The sequence below is a fragment of the Lepidochelys kempii genome, chromosome 1 (genome assembly GCF_965140265.1).
Source record: "Lepidochelys kempii isolate rLepKem1 chromosome 1, rLepKem1.hap2, whole genome shotgun sequence".
Taxonomy (NCBI): Eukaryota; Metazoa; Chordata; order Testudines; family Cheloniidae; genus Lepidochelys; species Lepidochelys kempii.
The window spans coordinates 111,584,793-111,605,414 of NC_133256.1; the positions used below are offsets into that span (position 1 = coordinate 111,584,793).

General features: G+C 41.6%; 1 protein-coding gene across 5 annotated transcripts in view; it reads right to left on the reverse strand.

The window, feature by feature from the left end:
* Positions 1-325: 325 nt before the first annotated feature.
* Positions 326-20,622, reverse strand: part of SH3RF3 (SH3 domain containing ring finger 3) — a 383,024-nt gene continuing 362,727 nt past the window's right edge. For all 5 annotated transcript variants that reach the window (XM_073350759.1, XM_073350770.1, XM_073350780.1 and 2 more), the window contains 2 exons: positions 12,228-12,565; positions 326-3,897 (listed from right to left, as the gene is read on the reverse strand). In XM_073350759.1, coding sequence (XP_073206860.1) covers positions 3,729-3,897; positions 12,228-12,565 — 507 coding nt within the window. In that variant the 3' untranslated portion in view covers positions 326-3,728. The remainder of the gene's footprint in view (positions 3,898-12,227; positions 12,566-20,622) is intronic.

The window sequence follows — 20,622 nt, forward strand, 5'->3', positions numbered from 1 at the left end:
TTTACATCCAATAGTATTTATTCATGCGTAGCTCCAATTTAATACATTGGATTCAGTGACTCTGTTTGTACTCCATGTGAGTAGGGTTTGTGGACTAAAGCTCTTTATGTGAAAATACTGTTTCATTTGAAGCATTTCCTGACATTTCTCTGCCTTCACCCCTTTTTCAAAGTCACCTTGGCCCAGATCCTCACAGGAAGGGAAGTTAGGAGCATAAATCTCTTGGGCCCCTCTGACTATCTTTATTGTGAGCCTCAGGACACCTGTTTTGTATAATCTCTTTACCATCTAAATAAAGATGGAAAACTCACTCAAGTGACCTCAATGTTTATTTTATTTAAAGCATCAGAAACACAGTCCTTGTAGTTCATTTGTACTCGTAACCATCAATATTTTCTAAATCACGTTAACATTCATGTATAACAAAAAACATTTTCTGAGCTGTGCAAAGTACAAAGGAATTGTTCAATTAGCTGAAACCATTTCTAGATCAGCAAACCTGGCATTTTACAAAATGAGGCTGCCAGAAGGATTCTTTAACTTTTTTTTTCCTTGTAGGAAACGCACGCACACTCCCTTCCCCTCCTTTGTCTTTCCTTTGTATGCAATTTAAAAATGGATCACAGTAAGCGCCAATCCCCTCCCATGGTCAAGGACTTCCTAAATGGCACTGGGTCATTTTCTTGTACCACTGATCAGTCTTATGTTCTGCAGTTGTGCTCTTTGCATGGAATTGATTTGTCCAAGAAAATTATTCAAAAACCAAAACTATTATGGTACGCAATAAATGGGGACCAGAAACAGCTGCTTTCAAAATATCAAACACCAAAAAATATCTCTCCTTACAGGAGGTGTGACTGAAAGGGTTATTTTGCCCTCATCATGTATAGTTAAAAATTATTATTGCCCTGACTGCAAAATACATTTAAAAACACTGATTTTACACAGACATTTCTGTATTTTCTTCCATAACGGCTTTTGTCTTGTTAGATTTAAGCATTAGAACATTGAAATCTGGAACTACTTTAGATCTGACTGAATACAATATTATTCCTGTTTCATTTCTCTGGATATAGTATATATACCATGGAACAGAGTTTTAACAGATATTTAGCTACAATAGTTTGTCAGAAAAATCTGTTTCTGACAATGCTAACCAAGAATTTATATCTATCTATCTAATCTATCTATCTATAAATTCTTGGTTAGCATTCTCAGAAACAGATGTATGTGTGTGTGTGTATAACACATTTTGGGGGGGCATTGCCAGCTTGCTAGCTGCCCAGATCATGGCTCAAGGTGCAGAGAGATATCATTTCCAATTTGGATGAAATGACTGGATAGATAGTGCTGTGTTCTTCAATCAGCCTTTTGCAGAAGAAATTTCTTAAAGCTCTTATTGGTTATAAAAAGGCAATTTCCTCTTAACACTAACCATTTATTTTACTGATGACTGATTACAACCTGGAACATGAACAAATGTGGTAACGTTAAAAAACCCCTCCCCCTCAAATAATGTTTCTGTGATTTGAAGGTGTAATACTAGGCTGCAGACTGTGTTTCTGAAATCTGTTACAAATGACAGGAAGAGAAACTTATTTTACAGAGAATGAAGTCATTCAGTTCAACATAAGTAGGAATAAAGAAAAGGAGGACTTGTGGCCCCTTAGAGACTAACCAATTTATTTGAGCATGAGCTTTCGTGAGCTACAGCTCACTTCAACCTGTCATAAGTAGGAATGTTCACGTATACATGTTTTGATATGTGCTGGCATACATGGCTTGAATGAAAACAAAACCTACATCTTCAGCATAAGAAATACTGAGAACAAAGTACTGGCATACACCCCCTGGGCCTCCTCTTTTTACTAAGATCATCTCCAGGTTACTAAAACTCTAACATAGTCTTGAATGACCGCCATATCTTGATCTGGGCAAGCAGCCAGTCACTAGGAAAGGCAGGGCACAACATAGTTAAGAATATTCTTTTGTTACAACTTTGTTACAGGAGACCACAACTGAATCTCTTTTTTAAATACTCCCACACTTTCGTTATCGGATTTTTCTCTGCTTTGTTTGATACAAATAACTGCATAAACTTGCTTTCCATTTATTGCACTTTTAGGTCCCTTGTAGATGGAGGGTTATATTGCCTGATATATTTTGTATTGTAGCTTGACCAGGTTAGAACAGTGTTGAGAACTGTACATTTCTACAGTAAAAAAAAATCACATTTTGACAATGCTAATTACAGTCGTTGCAGTTCAGCTCTCTTCTCTCTGATGCAAAGACAGAGGAAAATCCCACGATTCCTGTGCTTGCTGGAACCTGCAGTGTTCTTTTTATTGCCATATAAAAGTCAATTAAAATCGCTCCTCCTGGAAATGCTCCCAATTCTTGAATAATTATCATTGTCTAGACAGATTACTGTGCTTTATTAAGGGTCTTTAGAAACTATATATAAAGAAAGTGAGTTACACACACACACACACACATATATATCACCACCTAATCTGATTTTTCTCTCTTGCTTCATGTAGGACTAACAAACATATTCATCCTGATGAAATCTACTTTCAGTACATTTCAGAATTCACATGTTAAATGTGAAGTCTGTTGATGTTGCTGTTAACAGTCTCTCTCTTAAGCCAAACAGGATCTTCCTAATAATAAAATAATAATAATAAAAGCACCAGATGTATGAAAAACAGGAAACGCCTGATCCCTTAGGAGAATATATATATATTAGGAGAAAATATATATATATAAAACGTATAACGGTTCTTACATTAAAAAGGTATTAATTAGAGAGACAATGTCGGTAAGGCAATATCTTTTGTTGGACCAAATAGTTGGTCCAATAAATGGCATTACCTCACCCAACTTGCCTCCCTAATATCCTGGGACCAACACAGCTGCAACAACACTGCAAACGATTAAAAACGGCATGTCATACCCCCCAAAAAAAAAGAAAAGAAAAAAAGCAATGGAAAGTTGGATACTGGATGGGCAAAAAAATGCTGCATATAAATAACTCCAAGAACCGCAGTTGAATGATGGAGCCGGAGTTCCTTGAGCACCTGCCCAGTGCATCTCACAGGCACTTCAGATGAAATGCAACCCTGATCACTAACACACTTACTGACATCCTCATGCAGCATATTTTTGAGGTATATAGAATGCATGACACTAACATTTTGGACTCCTAATGCTTTCTGGCAGAACAATGCACAGATCTTTAGTTGGATTTTGCCACACTCTCCTCTTTTCCCCCAGGAAATATAAAATCCCAGTTCAAGAGCTCCCTACTCTGCCTCCTGCCACACCCAAACCCATCTTGCATAGGCCAGTAATAAGAACACTGCAGCTCTGACAAATAAGTTACAGCAATATAACAACTTTTTAAAAGATATTTTCTCTATAATGTACATAATGGGTAACAGTTGGAGTTTAGTTTCGATACAAACCAAATGTGCATCCTCTCAGCCTGTGATTCCAAGTGGAAGGCACTACTTCAACACACCCCTGGACGTACTGAACATGGTTTTGGGAGCACAGCAGGTGCTGTGCTTCCAGAGCTGTAGAATGAAGGGCCCGGGGAGTCTTTGGACGTAACAGTGGCAGTGGATATCAGTCACATTTCCCTTTGCTGTCTCTTCTTGTGCTATGGAATTTCCCCTGAAAGATCTTTCAGTTCGGAGAGTGGTGACGGGGAAGAAAGCAAGCCCTCAGAAGCTCTCTACAAAGCTTCCAGGGAAGAGGCCCGTCCTGCCATTTCGCTGTAACGTCCCCTTATACCAGCCATCCTCTCTCTTCTTGTGCACAAACACAACGTCACCTTCTTTCAGTTCAATCTCTGCTTCGCTTTGAGGAGGATATGGAACCACGACACGGTACCTTTGAAAACAAAAGAGAATACCTTATCAAGCACAAATCAAGCAGTGTGCCGATGCTGTTTGGAGTAGGACCCTCACCAGGGCACGGCCACGAAAGACAGGCTGCAGGGACAAACCAGCAGCTCTGCAAGCTAATTTGGCTTGGATCACCCCATGTCCTGGATCACCTGCATCTGCCTGAAGCCAGACCTCTTCAGATGTGGTCTTGTCCCCTCTTAAGAACTATACAGGGTCAGGGCTGATTGCTATTTAAAGGGGAGACTTTCTAGGAAAACCATAGGTGACCATGTTCATGAGTTCAATAGATGACAAACTCTTCCCTCAAAATCAGTACTGAAGCAATGCCCCAGGATGATGTTGGGAGCCCTGTGCTACTTTAGGTGCTGCCTTTTTAATGATATAAAACAGCTCTGGCTCTCATGCGATCTTCAATGGCCCCAGGGCATTGTTCAGAAAAGGGCACATGGGAGGTTAGCTCCAGCATCCTGGTCAAAGTCCAGTTTAGGTCATTACACTGCAGCCTAAACTTCCTCAGAAGTTTCTTCCGCACTTCTCGTTCTAAATTGTTGCGTAGTGCTGTGGCATGCGTTTCCGTGGTTTGCTCCACAGCTGGCTGCAGCTCATTAGAGAATTGATTCCATTACTTTTAAATAGAGCTGGGTGGAAAAAAATTCACAAAAATGTTAGTTTTCACCAATGCAACCAGCTTTAGTTTTAAACTATTCTGGGGTCTTTAGAGTGAAAGAAACTGGGCTCGGAGCTGGCTTCAGCAACAAGGCCCTTTGTGAAGACACAGCTGTGTATCCTTCAAAACCAGTTGTTCAAGTAGCATAGCCAGTCATGGCGTGGGACAGTTGGTAGATAGCCTGCTTAGCAGTCAGGGTGTGACATGAGGGTTATACCACCAGGGGGCAGAAGGTCGGGAGGATTCTATTATTGGGGTGAAATGGGGTCAGAAGGATTTAATGAGTGAATAGGGGCCTCGAGAGGGTTGTGGATTGGTTCCCCGCAGTTCATTGTTCAAGGTGTATGGGGCTGCTGGAGGCTATTTAGTGGTATATTGCTGGGCGTAGTGGGCATGTCCCCCCAGATCAGTAGAACCTGTGTTTCTTGGCACAAACCTAAGGCCATTCTGGGCTGGGTGGGACAAAAATTAATCCTCTTTCTCAAACTAAAATAGGTTGCACCTCAATCTCCTGTTTTGTCCCCTTTACCTAAGGCAAGGTTCCCCATGACGTCGTAATGGTCCATCCAGGTTGCTCTTAGAGCTAAATCACCAGAGCATACAGTAGCTTCTAAATGTCTGTACTAATAACAGAGTTACTTTTGTATGCGTTTGCAAATGAGCAATGTCCAGGATTTCTTTGGACAATTCACAAAGAATTTTTAATTTCACGTAAAATCATTTTGAGTATTAGCAGTAGTATGGTAGTGCCTAGGGGCCCTGGACACAGCTCAAAGGCTCACTCTTTGGAGCACAGTCCAAACAAAGAGGTGGTCCCTGCCCCCAAAGAGATGACAGAGCTGTTCAGGTATGTAGTTTCCAAGTGTCATTCTATGTTACGTAAAAAACTACGGATTGTGATTTAGGCTGGTGCAAATGTGGAATGTGTGTTCCGCAAGAAATTCTGAAAAGAGGGTTCTGTTATAGAAGAAAAAGTGGACACATTCAGATTTCCTACGGAAGAGAAAACAAACACAAGACTGGGGAGCTGGAGATCTTGACGCTCTGGAGCCATGGCTGATCTAGGAGTCTCAAAGCTTGGCAGCTGCGTCTCCAAAGCTTCTGGCTCCACAGCAGCAAGCCTGGAAGTCCCAAGAGCCCTTGCATGAGCTGAGGTTCTCGGGACTCCCAGCTCCCCTGGTGTGGAGTTGTCAGCCACGTCCTGGCTACAACTGGAGTTCCTGACCCTGAAGCAATCCGTATGGTGAGACTGCCCTAGAGACCTGGGCCCAGGGAGCCGGGGCTCCCCAGCCGTCCACCAGTTGAGCTGGCAGGAGCTGCTTATGTTTCATCGGCAGTTTGTCAAGACCAATATGTTTTTGTGAAACAGTTTGGTTTCAGCAAATTGGCATTTTCCAGTGAAAGCCAGTTTCATCAGAAAATTCCCAAGCCGATCTGTGTATAGGCCAGTGAACATGAGTCTAATACCTCGGGTGTTCCTCCTCAGCACGTCATTTCAGCTGGCATTTAACGATCAGTAACTGTCTCACTAGTTGCAAAGCATTGAATATGGTAAAGATAGTTAAAGAAAAGCCAATTGATTATTCAAAACATCTTCTGAAGATTACTATCTATTGTATTTGCTGCATGGTCATTCATTCCCAATTGATGCTTATAACAGTCAAGTATTTATTTAAAATGATGATCTGTCTTATAGTTAAATTAAATATGCACTGGAGAATCTCAAAGCACAACATTACCCTAAATTCACTGAATCGATTGCCAGTGGGTTGATACCACATCAAGGGCCTCTCTGAAACTGAATGACAGGAGTTAATTTTCTTTGCAACCACAGCTTGGCTGGCTGCTGGCTGCTGTGAAGCTACAGACTCAAACATGTGACAGTGAAATTGCTAGATCTGGCTAAAGGAACTGCTCACTGCAGCTGGGCCAAAGATCCTGTTACTCCTAAACATTTTTGGCCCCATTCAGAAGTGGGAGTTCTGCTCTAAAACCTGATTAGAAGTTTTTTATCTTGAAGTAGCAACATAGTCATGTAGAATATATATCCATGTCAAGAACCATCAAAAATCAATTAGTCATCTTTTCCCTTGGCCAGTACATTTAGCTGTCACTTTTTCCTGTGTGGAAAAGCAAATAACAGAGGCTGAAGTGTGTGCTACAAGAAAACAGTCTATCCTACTGTCATTTGCAGAACCGCCACACTTATATTATGAGGCTTTGCCAATTACAGCCATTATGCAAATGAATGCACACATTATCTCAGACACTCTGCTTCAATGTTGATTAATTAAATTATCAGACTGGAACAATTTTAGCGAAGACGATGCCAAACTTCAGCTCTCTGAACTCAGCTCAATTGAATCTACATTAACAGCATTTTTGCAGTTGTGTTCCAGATCTTGGAGTGCTTTATGGACACAAGGGATCAAGCCTCACAACAGCTCTGAGCAGCATTTTTAACCTCATTTCACAGATGAGGAAATTAAGGCACAGAGAAGTGACATAACTTGCCTTGGGTCACAGTGAAGGTTTACAACAGTTCTCGGAACAGAACCCCTGGTTTATAGCGTGGTATCTTAACGACAAGTCCATCCTTTTAAATACAGAATAGAATCTCACTGATGGCTGAGACCAATTGCTATTTACTAAATGTTTCAAATTAGCCAGAAAGATTATCAAACACATCAAAACCAATCTCTTTCCAATGTTGGCAATCCCGTATTTGTAACAGGGAGGGTTGGTACCCATCCGTTTTTCACCTGGACAGTCTGGATTTCAGCTTGTGTGTCCAGGTTCCATTCCACAAGCCGTGGTGTCTGTTTTTTTTAATCTGGAGTGGGGAAGAGGTAGAGCAGGGGTGGGGCCTTGGGAGAAGAGGTGAAGAAGGGAGCAGGGCCCGGGGAAGAGGCAGAGAAGGGGGTAGAGTCTCGAGGGAAGAGGTGGAGCAGGGGTGAGACCTGTGGGAAGAGGCAGAACAGGGTGGGGCCTTGGGGGAAGAGGCGGAGCAGGGGATGGGGGTCTTGGGGGTCTGGTTACTAGCCATTAAAAAGGTGACAATCCTAGTAATAAGGGATTCTTTAGAGGCTTTCTTTAAAGATTTAAAAAATAAATCCAGACTATTGCATTACAAAATGTACTTTTTAAAATTATTTAACAACTGTAATTTAATTTTAATTAATCACGATACTTCACAGTAAACATATCAGCATATTGAACAAAAATAATGAAATCTCAGTAATAGAAGATCTCATTTTCAGATCTGCTGTGAAATCTTTGCAGCAACATGGGGTGGGCTGGCTATATTTTTTCCCCTGAGATTCTTGGATTTGTGGACGAAGAAAGCGAGTGTTACTGAGGTTCCAATGTACAAACCAAAGAATCACATGGCGCTGCTGCCACGAAGGGGTTTCTAAACATCATAAATCATTCCAGTCAAAGCCTGCAATGCCTTGTTTTTCTCAGTAACCTAGTTTAAAATACACATTAGTCCTACTGTTTTAAATCGCCTCCCACTCTTCCCCCCAGATTTGGCCCCCTCCTTACAGGGAAGCCCGGCATACTTCTATCCCTCTCTGCTTTCCCCTCCCTCCTTCCCTCCCCTTTTCCCTGACCACTACTTGGCAACAGTAAGTTTTCTTTCATCCGTGGCACAGCCTTTCATCTTATGTGGCACTCAGAAGAATGTTGGAATCTGTCAGTGTCACACACTGCATTAAAAATTTCATAATTTAGACATGCAAACAGCCTTGTGTCTATCACAATTATCGGTAGGGTTGGAAGTACATTTATTATTAAGGTTGACCGACAGTTCCCATGATGAGATCTTGTGTTCAGCTGCTTATAACTTGGCAAAACTTTAACCGTTTCAGCAGAAATGTTCCATGTGGGGGGAGGGGGTGTCTACCTCAGGCTCTTTATTATTATGTATTATTATTTTTAAAATTTCAGTCATAACAGTCATTTCTGAGAAGGAGGCTAGGGAAAAATCTGTCACTTTGCAATGTTAAAAATTGTTTTGGTAGTCTTTTCTTTGAGAAGCTTCTAGCACCTCCATGTTCTGGAGCAGGGACTTGAAATTTGGCAGAGTGTGATCTTTTTGTCAGCCTGGTGAGACTGGACTGGAGGCTAAAGTGCAGCAGACAAATTGTGACTGGGAGTTGTGGATGGGGGGACTGGCACTCTTCCTCGGGGGGGGGGGGCAAACAGCCTGTGACTGGCATGGCCAGGACACCAGGACTGGGAGTTGGGGGAGACTGGGAACCTTGGTGGGAAGGAGGGAAAACACAGATCAGATGAGGCGCTGGACTGAGATTGGAACTGTCTGGGCAAAGAGACTACTAGGACAAGGATCCAAGGAACAGGAGACTGGGAGAAGGAGCCAGGGAGCGTACTGGGAAAGGAGAGACTGTGACTGGATGAGAAACCCAGGGATGAAGACTGGGAACCGGTGGGGAAGGAATGTAATGATAATATTACCATACAATATCGTGTAAGACTTGAAAATGCAGTAAATGACAGTTTTACAGTTGATTGGGTCCGGGCACAATGCCAACCACTGAGGAGAGCATTCTCTCTCTTTCTCTCTGTCACATATACACACGCTTAAATACTCTCATTTACACACCATAATCTTGTCAATGTTGCTGTATGTACATTTGTATTTTGCTGAAAGAGAAGGCAAATGAAAATCCTTCTTTCATTTAGAGTGATCACAGTGAAATGACATGAGGAGCCTATTTAGCCTTAATGCTGTTAGACAGACCTTTGAATCTTACATCTGCTGTTCACTGTGAGTAGCTTGAGTGATGCCAATGGGACTTGCTCATGTGAGCAAGAGCTGCAGGATCAGGAACTCCCCCAGCTCTCCACAATCAGTACAGTGTGCTACAGCCCCAGCGTTCCTGTACCATGGGAAACTGACAGTAGCAGCACAGAGATGACAATATCTGGAACACATGCACCCTAAAATGGTGTTCGGCACAGCAACGCTTGCTAGTTAACCTATGCAACACAGTGACAATAGTAGCAGCTGTGAAGTTTCTCATCTCAGCTACTGGAAATGCTATATGCTTTCTGGCGTACAGCAGCACAAGTAAAGTGGCATTAGGAAAAGACAGCAGGAAAACTGCTCCCCAGAATGCAGTAACAGATGATAAACCTCACAATCCTGGCAGATTGGTTTAAACACAAGTAAGCAAGGACAAATGTGCCTTCCTCTCCAGCCTAACCTCCCCCAAACCAAAACCGGGCTCTGGAAATACATAAACATAGCAAATCAAAATTAAATTTCTTTCCCACTCTATCTGCCTATGCCAAGGGAATAGGACTATAAAATTAGCACGTTCTGTGATAAGGTAAACCTCACTTTCCTTCCTGATCTGCTGCAATTTCCATGCACAAAGAACTGTAATGTAATGGAGCAGAATTCCTCTTTACTGTGTGAAAAACAAGCTGTCAGCAATTAGAGTTCTTTGAGGCACTTCTGATATGGTGCAAATGTCGAATGCTTGGTTTTGTTCTCTAGTCTGCATGCAGTGAGTGCAGGAATTGTAAGCCAGTTTTAGTGGAAGAAGTACCCTGGCTCTGCTGGCTTCATGCGCCCCATTTGGAATGTTGTAAATATTAAGGAATGTGCTACTCCTTCCAATCTTTCAGTGTACTGTCTCTATGTGCACAGATGGGCACTGGGAAATTAAAAGCCAAGTATAGCTAAGTGTACACAAATGTTTTGTAGCTTTTTTTCCTCTGTTTAAATTTCATCCAGCATCAAAATCTGTTTATCCAATCTTTATTTTCCATCCATGCAAATAAAGAATTGGTCCTCCTGTGGAGATGAAATACATCGCGATGCAAACAAGCAAAATATGGAGTTCAGAGATGCTGAGCACAAGTTCCTCCATTGGCAGATGTGAAATGTACAAGCGGTTTCAAAAATGTAATTTGTTAAAAAAAATAATTTAGTACTTCTGAGCAATTTGGTGATTTAATGAGCACCAATGGATGTGGGATGAATTTATAAAAGACAAGTGTTTAAAGTATTTGCTCAGATTATTCCAGGACTAAGCATTATACTTCCTAGAGTCTGAAGGTAATTAATATTCCCCATTATAGGCATAAACAACCATATGATCAGTTAAGGAATGCAGATACACCAAAGTTAATGGAAGTTAATTCATAAATCAATTAGAGAATCTTGACTGCTGTGTATAATTAAGATTATTTCAATTATAGCTTATTTTCAGACTTTAGATTCAGGAAATCAAAATGCTTAAAATCAGAATACTTTCTTTACCACTGCATATTGAAATTAGTAATATTTGTAACATTTTAAACATCCTGTCTCTATAGATCCATTTGTTCTTAGTTTTAATAACACTGATCATACAGAACTCGTCCTATGGCCCTCTCATTCTACTGCTACCCCCCGTCACTGCAGTCAATACAGGTATAATCGGTCACCTGTTTCACTGTCAGCGCCATCCCTAGGTGCAGTGTTAGACTGGGAAAATACGGGATATGCACCAGCATCTCAATCCCACCCTTAGGAATTCTCTGCATCGTTGAAGTGGTGCTTTCAAAGCCGTGCCACAACAGTCAGCACAAGAGATGCTGGGGGACGCCTTTCTTGCTTCTCTCCTCATCTTTGTTTCTGAGGCCTTGTCTATGTCAAGGATGCACTGGTTTAATTCAAGGTGAGATTTTTGCTGTCCTTACTGAATTAAGCTCAGTTGATACATGTCAAATTAAGAGTGTCTACACAAGGTTTGGTTTTGCACCCCTTCAACTAAACTGGTTTTTAAACTAGTTTAACCTTAAAATATATGTAACTTTGGAAACAGACATGGCCTGACATCTTGGCAGTCTCTCCATTTACTCTGTTCTCCCTTTTCTTGACTGTCTTTTTCTTTTTTTGGTGTTGCCACCTTGCCCCCTCTCTCTGGGTTTGCAAAATCAGCAGCTTTATGGATAACAAGATGCAGAGCGGACTGCCAAACTCTAGAATCCTAGTCTTATTCTCTATGCTAGTTATCAACCACTTCTAGAACAAAAATACTTCAGGACAGCGTGTAATGGCTTAAGTGACAGTAATGACGTAAGTGACCATACATTTTAAAAAGACCCTTGTTTGCTACTGCACGGTAGGCCAGATATAACGGACAAACATGGGATACACAGTATACCAAGTATTGCATGACAATCCTTTGTGATTATTAATATACAGTGATCACTCTTTAAAAGTGGCATTTGCCAACAGCTTCCACATACAGTGGTGTGAGATACCACAGCTTTCTCCTATACTTAGAATAGGAAATAACTGTGTGATGAGCACATTGTTTCTGTTGGCAAATGCTGACTTTTTAACGGTGAGCATTATGCCTTACACATGTTTTGGCTGGTTTTCTACATGCAGAGGGCCTGAATTTTCTAATTCTAATAAATAGCTGGACAATCTATAGCCTCAGATGGCTTAAAAAAAACAGGGTGGAGGGGTGGAGGGCTGGGGGGCTGGCAGAACTGCAGTGATGCTCATGCAAGCCAAACTTTGCCTCTTTCCCACAAACATTCCTTTACGTGCAAGTGACAGGCAGACTGAAATTATGAACACCCTTAGCTCATAGGTAAACTCTTCTCCATCAGCATACCTTTCCCGGTGCAATGGCTTGGGCTCTGGACGGATGGCTGCCAACGAAGAAGGTAGCTGCCTGGCAGGAGAAGGAATGGAAAAATTCAAATCCAAGGAGCCTGTTTTTCTGTGCAGTGGCTCCATCCCCATAGCTCCTTGCATTTCACTTTCAATTGGGCATGAACCTGCCCTGCCATGGCTGGAGAGTGAGGAGAGTTCAGGTCCCACCGCTCCCTGCAGAGCTCCCTCCACGGCTCCCTGTGGGTCCGGTGTTGGAGACACAGATGGAGGGGAGCGTGATTTCTTTTTTGTTGACGCGCCGGCTAAAAGTTTCAACAATCCGCTCTTCTTCTCTTTCTGAAAGGAAATCAACATGAAGCACGTGAATGAGCAGCTCCCGGGCTCTTATTAAGGACTGTAAATAAACAGCACCATTCTAATTGTTTCACATCGGAAAAAAACTCACAATTCTGTATAATAAAATCTATCTAAAAATGTGTCTCTGTGTAGGGAAACCAGGTAAAATGTGCTCCTTTGCTAACAAAGATTCTACCAAAGTACCAAATTGCTTTGCTTGGTCAGCAGACTAAGCAGGGAATGGACCAACAGGTGCCATTGTGCTAATGGATAATTAAATAACTTAAGGAAATGCAGCAGTTTCAGTATGACACCAGGACTTTAAAGGTACGAACATCTCATCCGGAATATAAAACAAATAATCAACCTGCCAACAAAGCTGGTATTCAGCGAGAGGAAGAAAATCCTTTTGTATGTATTCATAACACGTATTTCAGAGTAGCAGCCGTGTTAGTCTGTATCCGTAAAAAGAACAGGAGGACTTGTGGCACCTTAGAGACTAACAAATTTATTAGAGCATAAGCTTTCGTGAGCTACAGCTCACTTCATCGGATGCATGCCGTGGAAAATATAGTGGGGAGATTTATATACACAGAGAACACGAAACAATGGGTGTTACCATACACACTGTAACCAGAGTGATCAGGTAAGGTGAGCTATTACCAGCAGGAGAGCAGGTGGAGGGGGGGGGACACACCTTTTGTAGCACATAGCGAAACAGTTATGCGTTCACTATACTTCTACATCAGTGAGTTACTGACCAAGTTTTAATTTCTACCCATACTGTTTGCCAGTTATCCAATCATTCTAATTCTCTTCACTCAATGTTGTATCTCTTTTTGCCAGATCATCTTCATCGCCCACATCCCACATGGTGGAAGCAACTGCAAACTCCCACCCTGAGGGCTGATGGTCCCTTTTCCCTTCTACCTAAAGAATGCCAAGGTGGGACCTGCTCAGAGGGTGAAATTAACCTTTTTGTGGAGAGTCTGTGCAACAGCCTCTGTGCTGTAAAGTCTCCTAATCCTACTGCATACAGGAAGAGAGAGGGGGAAGCAGGCAGGAGGAACCTCTGCTGGCCTGAAGAGACAACACAAGAGGATAGTGTTGGGGCAGGCCATAGATTTGCTATTAAAGGAGATCCAAAGGCCAGGAATGCTCCCATGGGCTGCTTCCCACAAATAGCCAGCATCCTCCTGTCAGAGGATGGAGTCTATCTACCTAGCCCTTGCTTAGTTCTCTGCTTAAAGCCATCTAATTGGGCTTTGTGCAGCTGGTGGAGGATGGGGTGAACTTCACTAACAGTGAACGTCTATAGTATGAAACTTGCCGTATACAGAAACACAATGGGAAACCCAAAATTGTTTGAACTGTTTGAAATTTGGTAGCAAAAAAGATCGGTGTAAGAGAATCTCACTATATTTCATCTATGAAAACACAAGGAATGTGAGTAAATGCAAGGCTTCTTTTATGAAAGAGCAGTATGTTTGTTGGGCCACACCTTCCTAGTCAATACTCAGGTAAATATCGCATTGGCTACAATAAGAAATTTCCGTCAATAAGGACAGAGTCAGAACAGAGCATCTCGTGCTCCCCTTGCCCTCCCCTCCTCTGCCCACCCGGCTTCAAAGAGTAGAAAGGAGCTTAAACCTACTGGTCTGAGCCAGTGGAAGCAAGAGAGGAAGGAGAGCTGACTCTGCAGCATGCTTCCTGCTCCCCCCCAGACCCTGAGGAAGCCCCTCCTCAAGAGCTTCACAAGGATACAGATTTGCAAGCACAGAGAGGGTGGGACTGATGCTAAATGTTTCTTCCCATACCCTGGGGCAAAATGGAACAAGCTAGCACATAGAGAGAGAACACCACTCCACATTCCCAGAGGCAGTCCCTAGGCAGTGGCAGCCCAGGTCATATAGGACCCATGAGGCAAGGAGCAATGCGGAGCCATATGGCTTCTATGTACATGGCTCATGCTTCTGGAGAGCCTTGAGATTTAGGACTGGAGCCCTGTCCACTTTTTCTGGGGGGTCAAACCCTGCCCTCAATGGAAGAATTCCTGGAAAACTGTGAGTCAGAACTCACCCTAGCTGGTGACTATCCCACACTGGGGAGCATGAGGCCCTGAGTAAGGATTTCAGGCCTTGGCTTATAACAGGGAATACTAGCCATTACGGGATTACTTTTTAGGTCTAATAAATACACCACTTCCACACTGGAAGTTACAAAATTAACAACCGTGAGTTTAAAATACAGATCATGTATGAAATTTCACTTTCACAGTAAACTACTATTCTGATATAGGCATAGGTGCTGGAACTAGGGGTGCTGGGGGTGCGTCTGCACCCCCTGGCTTGAAGTGGTTTCCATCATATACAGGGTTTACAGTTTGGTTCAAAGGCTCTCAGCACCCCCACTACACAAATTGTTCCAGCATCCCTGGATATAGGTGGCTAGAAATGTCATAATGGCATCTTTTTAATTGGGAAAAACAGATTTCTGGAGTCTTTGCCATAGAACCATATCTTGCACTTCTGAAAAATCATCTGGAAAAATTCTAGCACGCACTTACCTTAAGCACATGCACATTCAGAACATTAGCTCCTTCCGCTAAAAAGTTTTGTGGGGGAAAAGACCGCATGTCACAATAAGCCATATACTGGAACACTGGGTACAACCTTAACTATACTTGCAACCAGTGCCTCCATAATGCAGGGCACTAATAAACAGTCATTTTCCATTTTTTTAACTATACAACCATGCTATTGCAAGAAGTCTGTTCATTTATTTGTTATTGTATATGAAGTTCAAACTATTGCCTAACATTATATTCAGAGATTCAGGGACATGAAATTTAGGTGTATTTGGTCATTTATTCTATAATAGAATCTCTGGAGGGAAAAAAGCTTCTATCATCCAGCATGAACATTATCTGGAAACACAAGACAGCATTTTTTTATTCTCTGTAGACAAAATGTCTTGTACAAGATTTAAAGTGATGCGCTGTTACATACTGATTACTGAATTCATTTGTCAAAGAAGCTTTAAAGACTGAGAGGGGGAAATACAATGAAATAAATATAAACATTCAGTACACAGATTGAATTTACTATAATTCGCCTATAGTATCTAATGTCTCTCCTCCTGAAGTTCTCTGCTGTGCTCTCTTACGCCATGGTAGAACAATAAGAGAACAGATGCCAATGTATCACAACATGGAGAGCAAAAGCAACAATGCAAAGTGTAGCTCTTACATGGTGCCTCTGGGATGCTGGCTATTGGTTTTGTGAGCAAGGGGTCTCAACTCAACCCCAAGAGATAAACATCCCCCGAACTTTGAAGAGGTTCAGCTCAAACATTAAGGGCCTAATCATGTCAAGGTGCTGCAGATCCCAGTAAAAGCAATGGAGTTTGAGGGCGCTCAGCACCGCGCAGGATTAGATCATAAATATTAAATTAATTCACTTGGAAATGTCAGAAAATAAAAAAGCAATTATCTGCTAAACAACTGCTCTAAGATCTAACCAACCACCGTGGGAACCTCTAGCAGTAACTCACTAAAAACACCAGAAAATAACTGTGTTTATCTAAATCTGTAATGATAAGAAATTGCCATCCTCATAATAATAAGTTCAGTGATTCTTCATGAAGTCAGATACCTTCCCCTTCCCTATAGATCACTGACACAATATACTTTAATGATATGATAGACCGTCTCAATATGCATGTTTCACACAGTACAATATCTACTCAGTGGCTCCAGAGGAACAGTTACAGTGCATCGGTGAGTGCTTTGGGAGCCTTTAACTGGAAGATTTACATGTGCCGAATAACTATATGAACAGCAATTAAATTCTCCCCAAGTATTTCCCAGAGCCCCAGTGCTTGGGGCATCTGCCCTGCGGGATGCGCTGGGGCTCTGGGCTTCAGCGGGTTTGAAACTATTTACCAGAGCTCTGCTTTGGAGGGCTCTGGATGAATTTAAGCCATGCCTATGTGGCAGCTGCTTTTCTAATTTAAATAACTTGGCAAAATACATTTTCAAAAAATTCTACATTATACACTAGTATCAGAGGGATAGCTGTGTTAGTCTGTATCCACAAATGAGGAGTCCGGTGGCCCCTTAAAGCTTTTGCCCAAATAAATCTGTTAGTCTTTAAGGTGCCACCACACTCCTCGTTGTTTACATTATAGACTATTGGTTTCCCAAAATGTATTTGACTATTAAAGCTATTTTTCAGTTAGAGAGCACAAAAGGGAAATATATTTATGCCATTCTGCAAATTAAAAAGTTATTGAGACTGAGATTTTTAAATTTTGTTTACAAGACAAACTTCACCCCTGCAAAGCTTGGCATGAATTTCTACAGCCAAGCTGTACAATCCCTGATAATAGGGAGGTGGAATGAAAATGATGATGCAGTGTTAAGAGTGGTAACACAATAGCAGAATCACATAGAAGCGATTTAAAAAAAAAATCTTTATTTCTAAACTGATAAGCATTTTTATAAACTTTTTAGACTAAACTCTGGGGTTGGGAAAATTAAGAGACAACATGGGTTACTGGACCAAGCATAGGACTGGTAGCCAGGAACTTGAAACTGCTCATCACATTTCCACCACTGACTCACTGTGAGGTCTTGCACAAGACACTTACAGGTGAACTGTATAGCAGCCCTGCCCATTGGTACAATGGTTACATTACAATATTGGTGTTATAGGTTTGGACGTTTCCAAATAAGACTTTTTAATTCAACATTTTCTCCAATTTAACTAGGTCCTGTGAGTGCTGCATATCTGCTCTCAGCCTCCTATCACATCACCTTCCAGGTCCTCCAGAGATGTTGTCAAAGCTCTCTGACAGAATGCAGGTGCTCAGGTTCTGATATTCCTGACATTTCTAATTTAAAAAGCAGACATAATTGTTTTGAACCTTCTGTGCTTGGCAGCTCACTGTAAAACTCTCTGTGCTTGCTTCCCCATCTGTAGAAGGGGAACAAGTAAAATCTACCTACCTCACAAGGGGGCTGTGAGAGTTAATTAATGTTTTCCAAGCAGAACATTTCTTTAAGAGTGGCCAGCTTCTTCCTTGGATTTTTAGCAGCACAGAAATGCTGTGCTCTTTAGCAATTCTGCCTTCCAAAATGGAATCCCAGTAATGATTCATTTTAAGTGTTCAATTATTATGAATTCATTTAAAATTTGGTGTAACAGCAGCCATCATTCATCAGGAATTAATTTAATATTTATAGCTGTCCCGGGCAGTTCTTTCTACAGCAGTTTCACTATAATTCAGCTAAGCATTAATTAATGAACACAAAATGTTATAAAAAAGTGTATGCAAATTAGTTACAGGACCCAGTAAGTTCTGGGGTAGAAGAGAAGTTTTTGGAAGACATAATTGAGGCCTTTCTGGAATAAAAGGTTTTGAATGTATTTTCCTCTTGCCTTTGCAGAACAATGTTAGGTTTCCTTCCTCCAGCAATGGAAGGGAATGCAGATTCCTGGGTAACATTGTTTTGTCAGAGGTCTTTCATCCACTATAACAGTGTTTCCCAATCTTGGGACGCCGCTTGTGCAGGGAAAGCCCCTGGCGGGCTAAGCCGGTTTGTTTACCTGCCGCGTCTGCAGGTTCGGCCGATCGCGGCTCCCACTGGCCGCGGTTCGCTGGTCCAGGCCAATAGGGGCTGCAGAAAGCGGTGAGGGCCAAAGGACGTACTGGCCGCCGCTTCCTGCAGCCCCTATTGGCCGGGCACAGTGAACCACTGCCACTGGGAGCCGCAATAGGCCGAACCTGCGGACGCGGCAGGTAAACAAACCGGCCTGCCCCACCAGGGGCTTTCCCTGCACAAGCGGCGGAACAAGTTTGGGAACCACTGCTCTATAACACAAGTTTGGAAAGTATTTAGCTTTCTTGGTCTAGTGATCAAATTTCCATTTGACAATGAATTATGTTTGACACTGTCAGCTTCCTGGATCTGCCATGTTGATGGACCCATTGTACAGTCAATACCTGACTGTTGGTTGCTGTCAACATCTTTAAATAGTGCCTAATGTGTGTTTTGGTTTTTGATTATATGTTCAGTCTGCACGTGCACAGTGTTAATTTGAGAAGGGTTAATCCTTTATCAAATGAGTAAAATTAGCCCTTGCCAATACATTTTAGTGTAGTTATAGTTAATAAACCAGTGACTGTAAAAGTGGAGCCGATCTGCATCCATTGCCTGTATTCAGAGTCATCATTCCTGACTTCAGTGACAAAACCAATAACTCGATTGTGCTCTTACCCCTGTGCACAGAGGGGTGTCTGTGGAAATCAGTCCCTGGTAGCACATTAGCAGGAGGTGTGACAGCATGGTGGCCCTGGACCCACACATGCGGGGAGGCCGATGTGAGGACATGCATTGCTTCCCCCACGTACGTAAATAAATCACTATGGGGAATGTGCTGAAACGTCAGTACAGCCTGAGTTTAAAATAGATCATTATCTTAAAATAACATCTCAAAATATTTAAACGCTGGAATTTTCTGCTTCACAGTAAGTTGTAGGTGCCCCTTGACACCTCAATAACACTCTCATCTTGGGCTTATAAACAGCTCTTCTTTCAGCCTGAGAGGGTTTTTCTGAGCCGAGGATATAGCTATTTAGATAACTGAAGGGTTTTTCCAGTTTACAAGGTAATAATCAGATTACAGTCTAAATAAACACTGAGACCAAGGTGTTTTAGAGAGAAAATATGTATTTGCCATACTAACTCAACTCTCTTTTTCTGCATCCACCCTAAGAAACAGAAACTTTCATTTTACCTTTCTCACTCTAAAGCTCCCAATACTGAACTTCCTACCAACACAGTCTCATTAAATAAATGAGGAAACTTTATTGCAGTTGATAGAAAAATGGGATCCAGCCAATTAAATTAGGTATTTTTCATGTAACACCCGCTACATCAATAGATAAGAAAGCCAGAGGGGAAAAGTCTTAAAAAAAATGGTTTCAATGCTATTCATCTGGGAGGTCAGTAACAAGCAGGTAGCACTTCCTCAGGTCAGTAGCTGTAAACCGCCACTTCCACTGCTTATTTAACCTTGGTCAGTCCTTGCTGCAGTCAATTTATATTACAGTTTTGGATGCTACACATTCCTTCTACTACTCCAAATCAGCTTTTGATGAAGGGAGGGTAGGATACAATATGTGATTCTTGGATTATGTCCTCCAAAGAAATTGTTAATTCAGATATAAGAGATATGAAGGAATTTTCAAACTTGGATCACGGAAGATTTTAATTACTGGAATTGAGATTGTGATAATTACCTAACCTCAGTAGAATAGTACAGTAGAGAAGGGTCCAAATGAGAACACTGGCTCTAAAATTCCTCAGAATTTAGATCTGAACCTTCCATCTTGAAATTGTGTTTAGTTTTGATAAAGCAGGACTGCTACATGATTTGCTGAATAAGATCCAGTGGTCATCACTAAAAAGGTCAGTATTTATCAACAGATAATAACACACAGTGGTTAAGTAGTTATTTCTGGTTCTAGGTAGAGGCTAATTCCGTGTTATCTCATATTGTGTGGAAATTCATGGCAAATATTCACCTTCTAATGGAGACCAATGCATATGGTCAATGGTCTGTAATTATAATGTGATGACATGAGTCAAATGCTGAGGATCATGTAGGACTTAATCATAGTATCATTAGCTTTCAAATATCACGAGGATTGCAACACAACTGAGTTATGATTTATGACCATTTTAAAATAATTCTTTAATTTAATATGTGATGAAAAGTAAAACAATATTTTTGAAGCATTTGGAAAAACTACAGATAAATCCCGGTCAATTAGATCTGGTCGGAACATTTCAAACAAAACTTTCAAGTGAAAGTAAAGTTTAGAAAGGGAAAGAAGCTGTAATAATTCAGGTGCCAATTCCACAAAGCACTTAAGCATTGACTTCAGTGGGACTTAAGCATGTCCTTAAAGTTAAGCATATGCTTAAGTACTTTGCTGAACTGGGCCTGAGGTAGGACTCTATAAAGTGATAAAGAGAGGCTATTAAAATA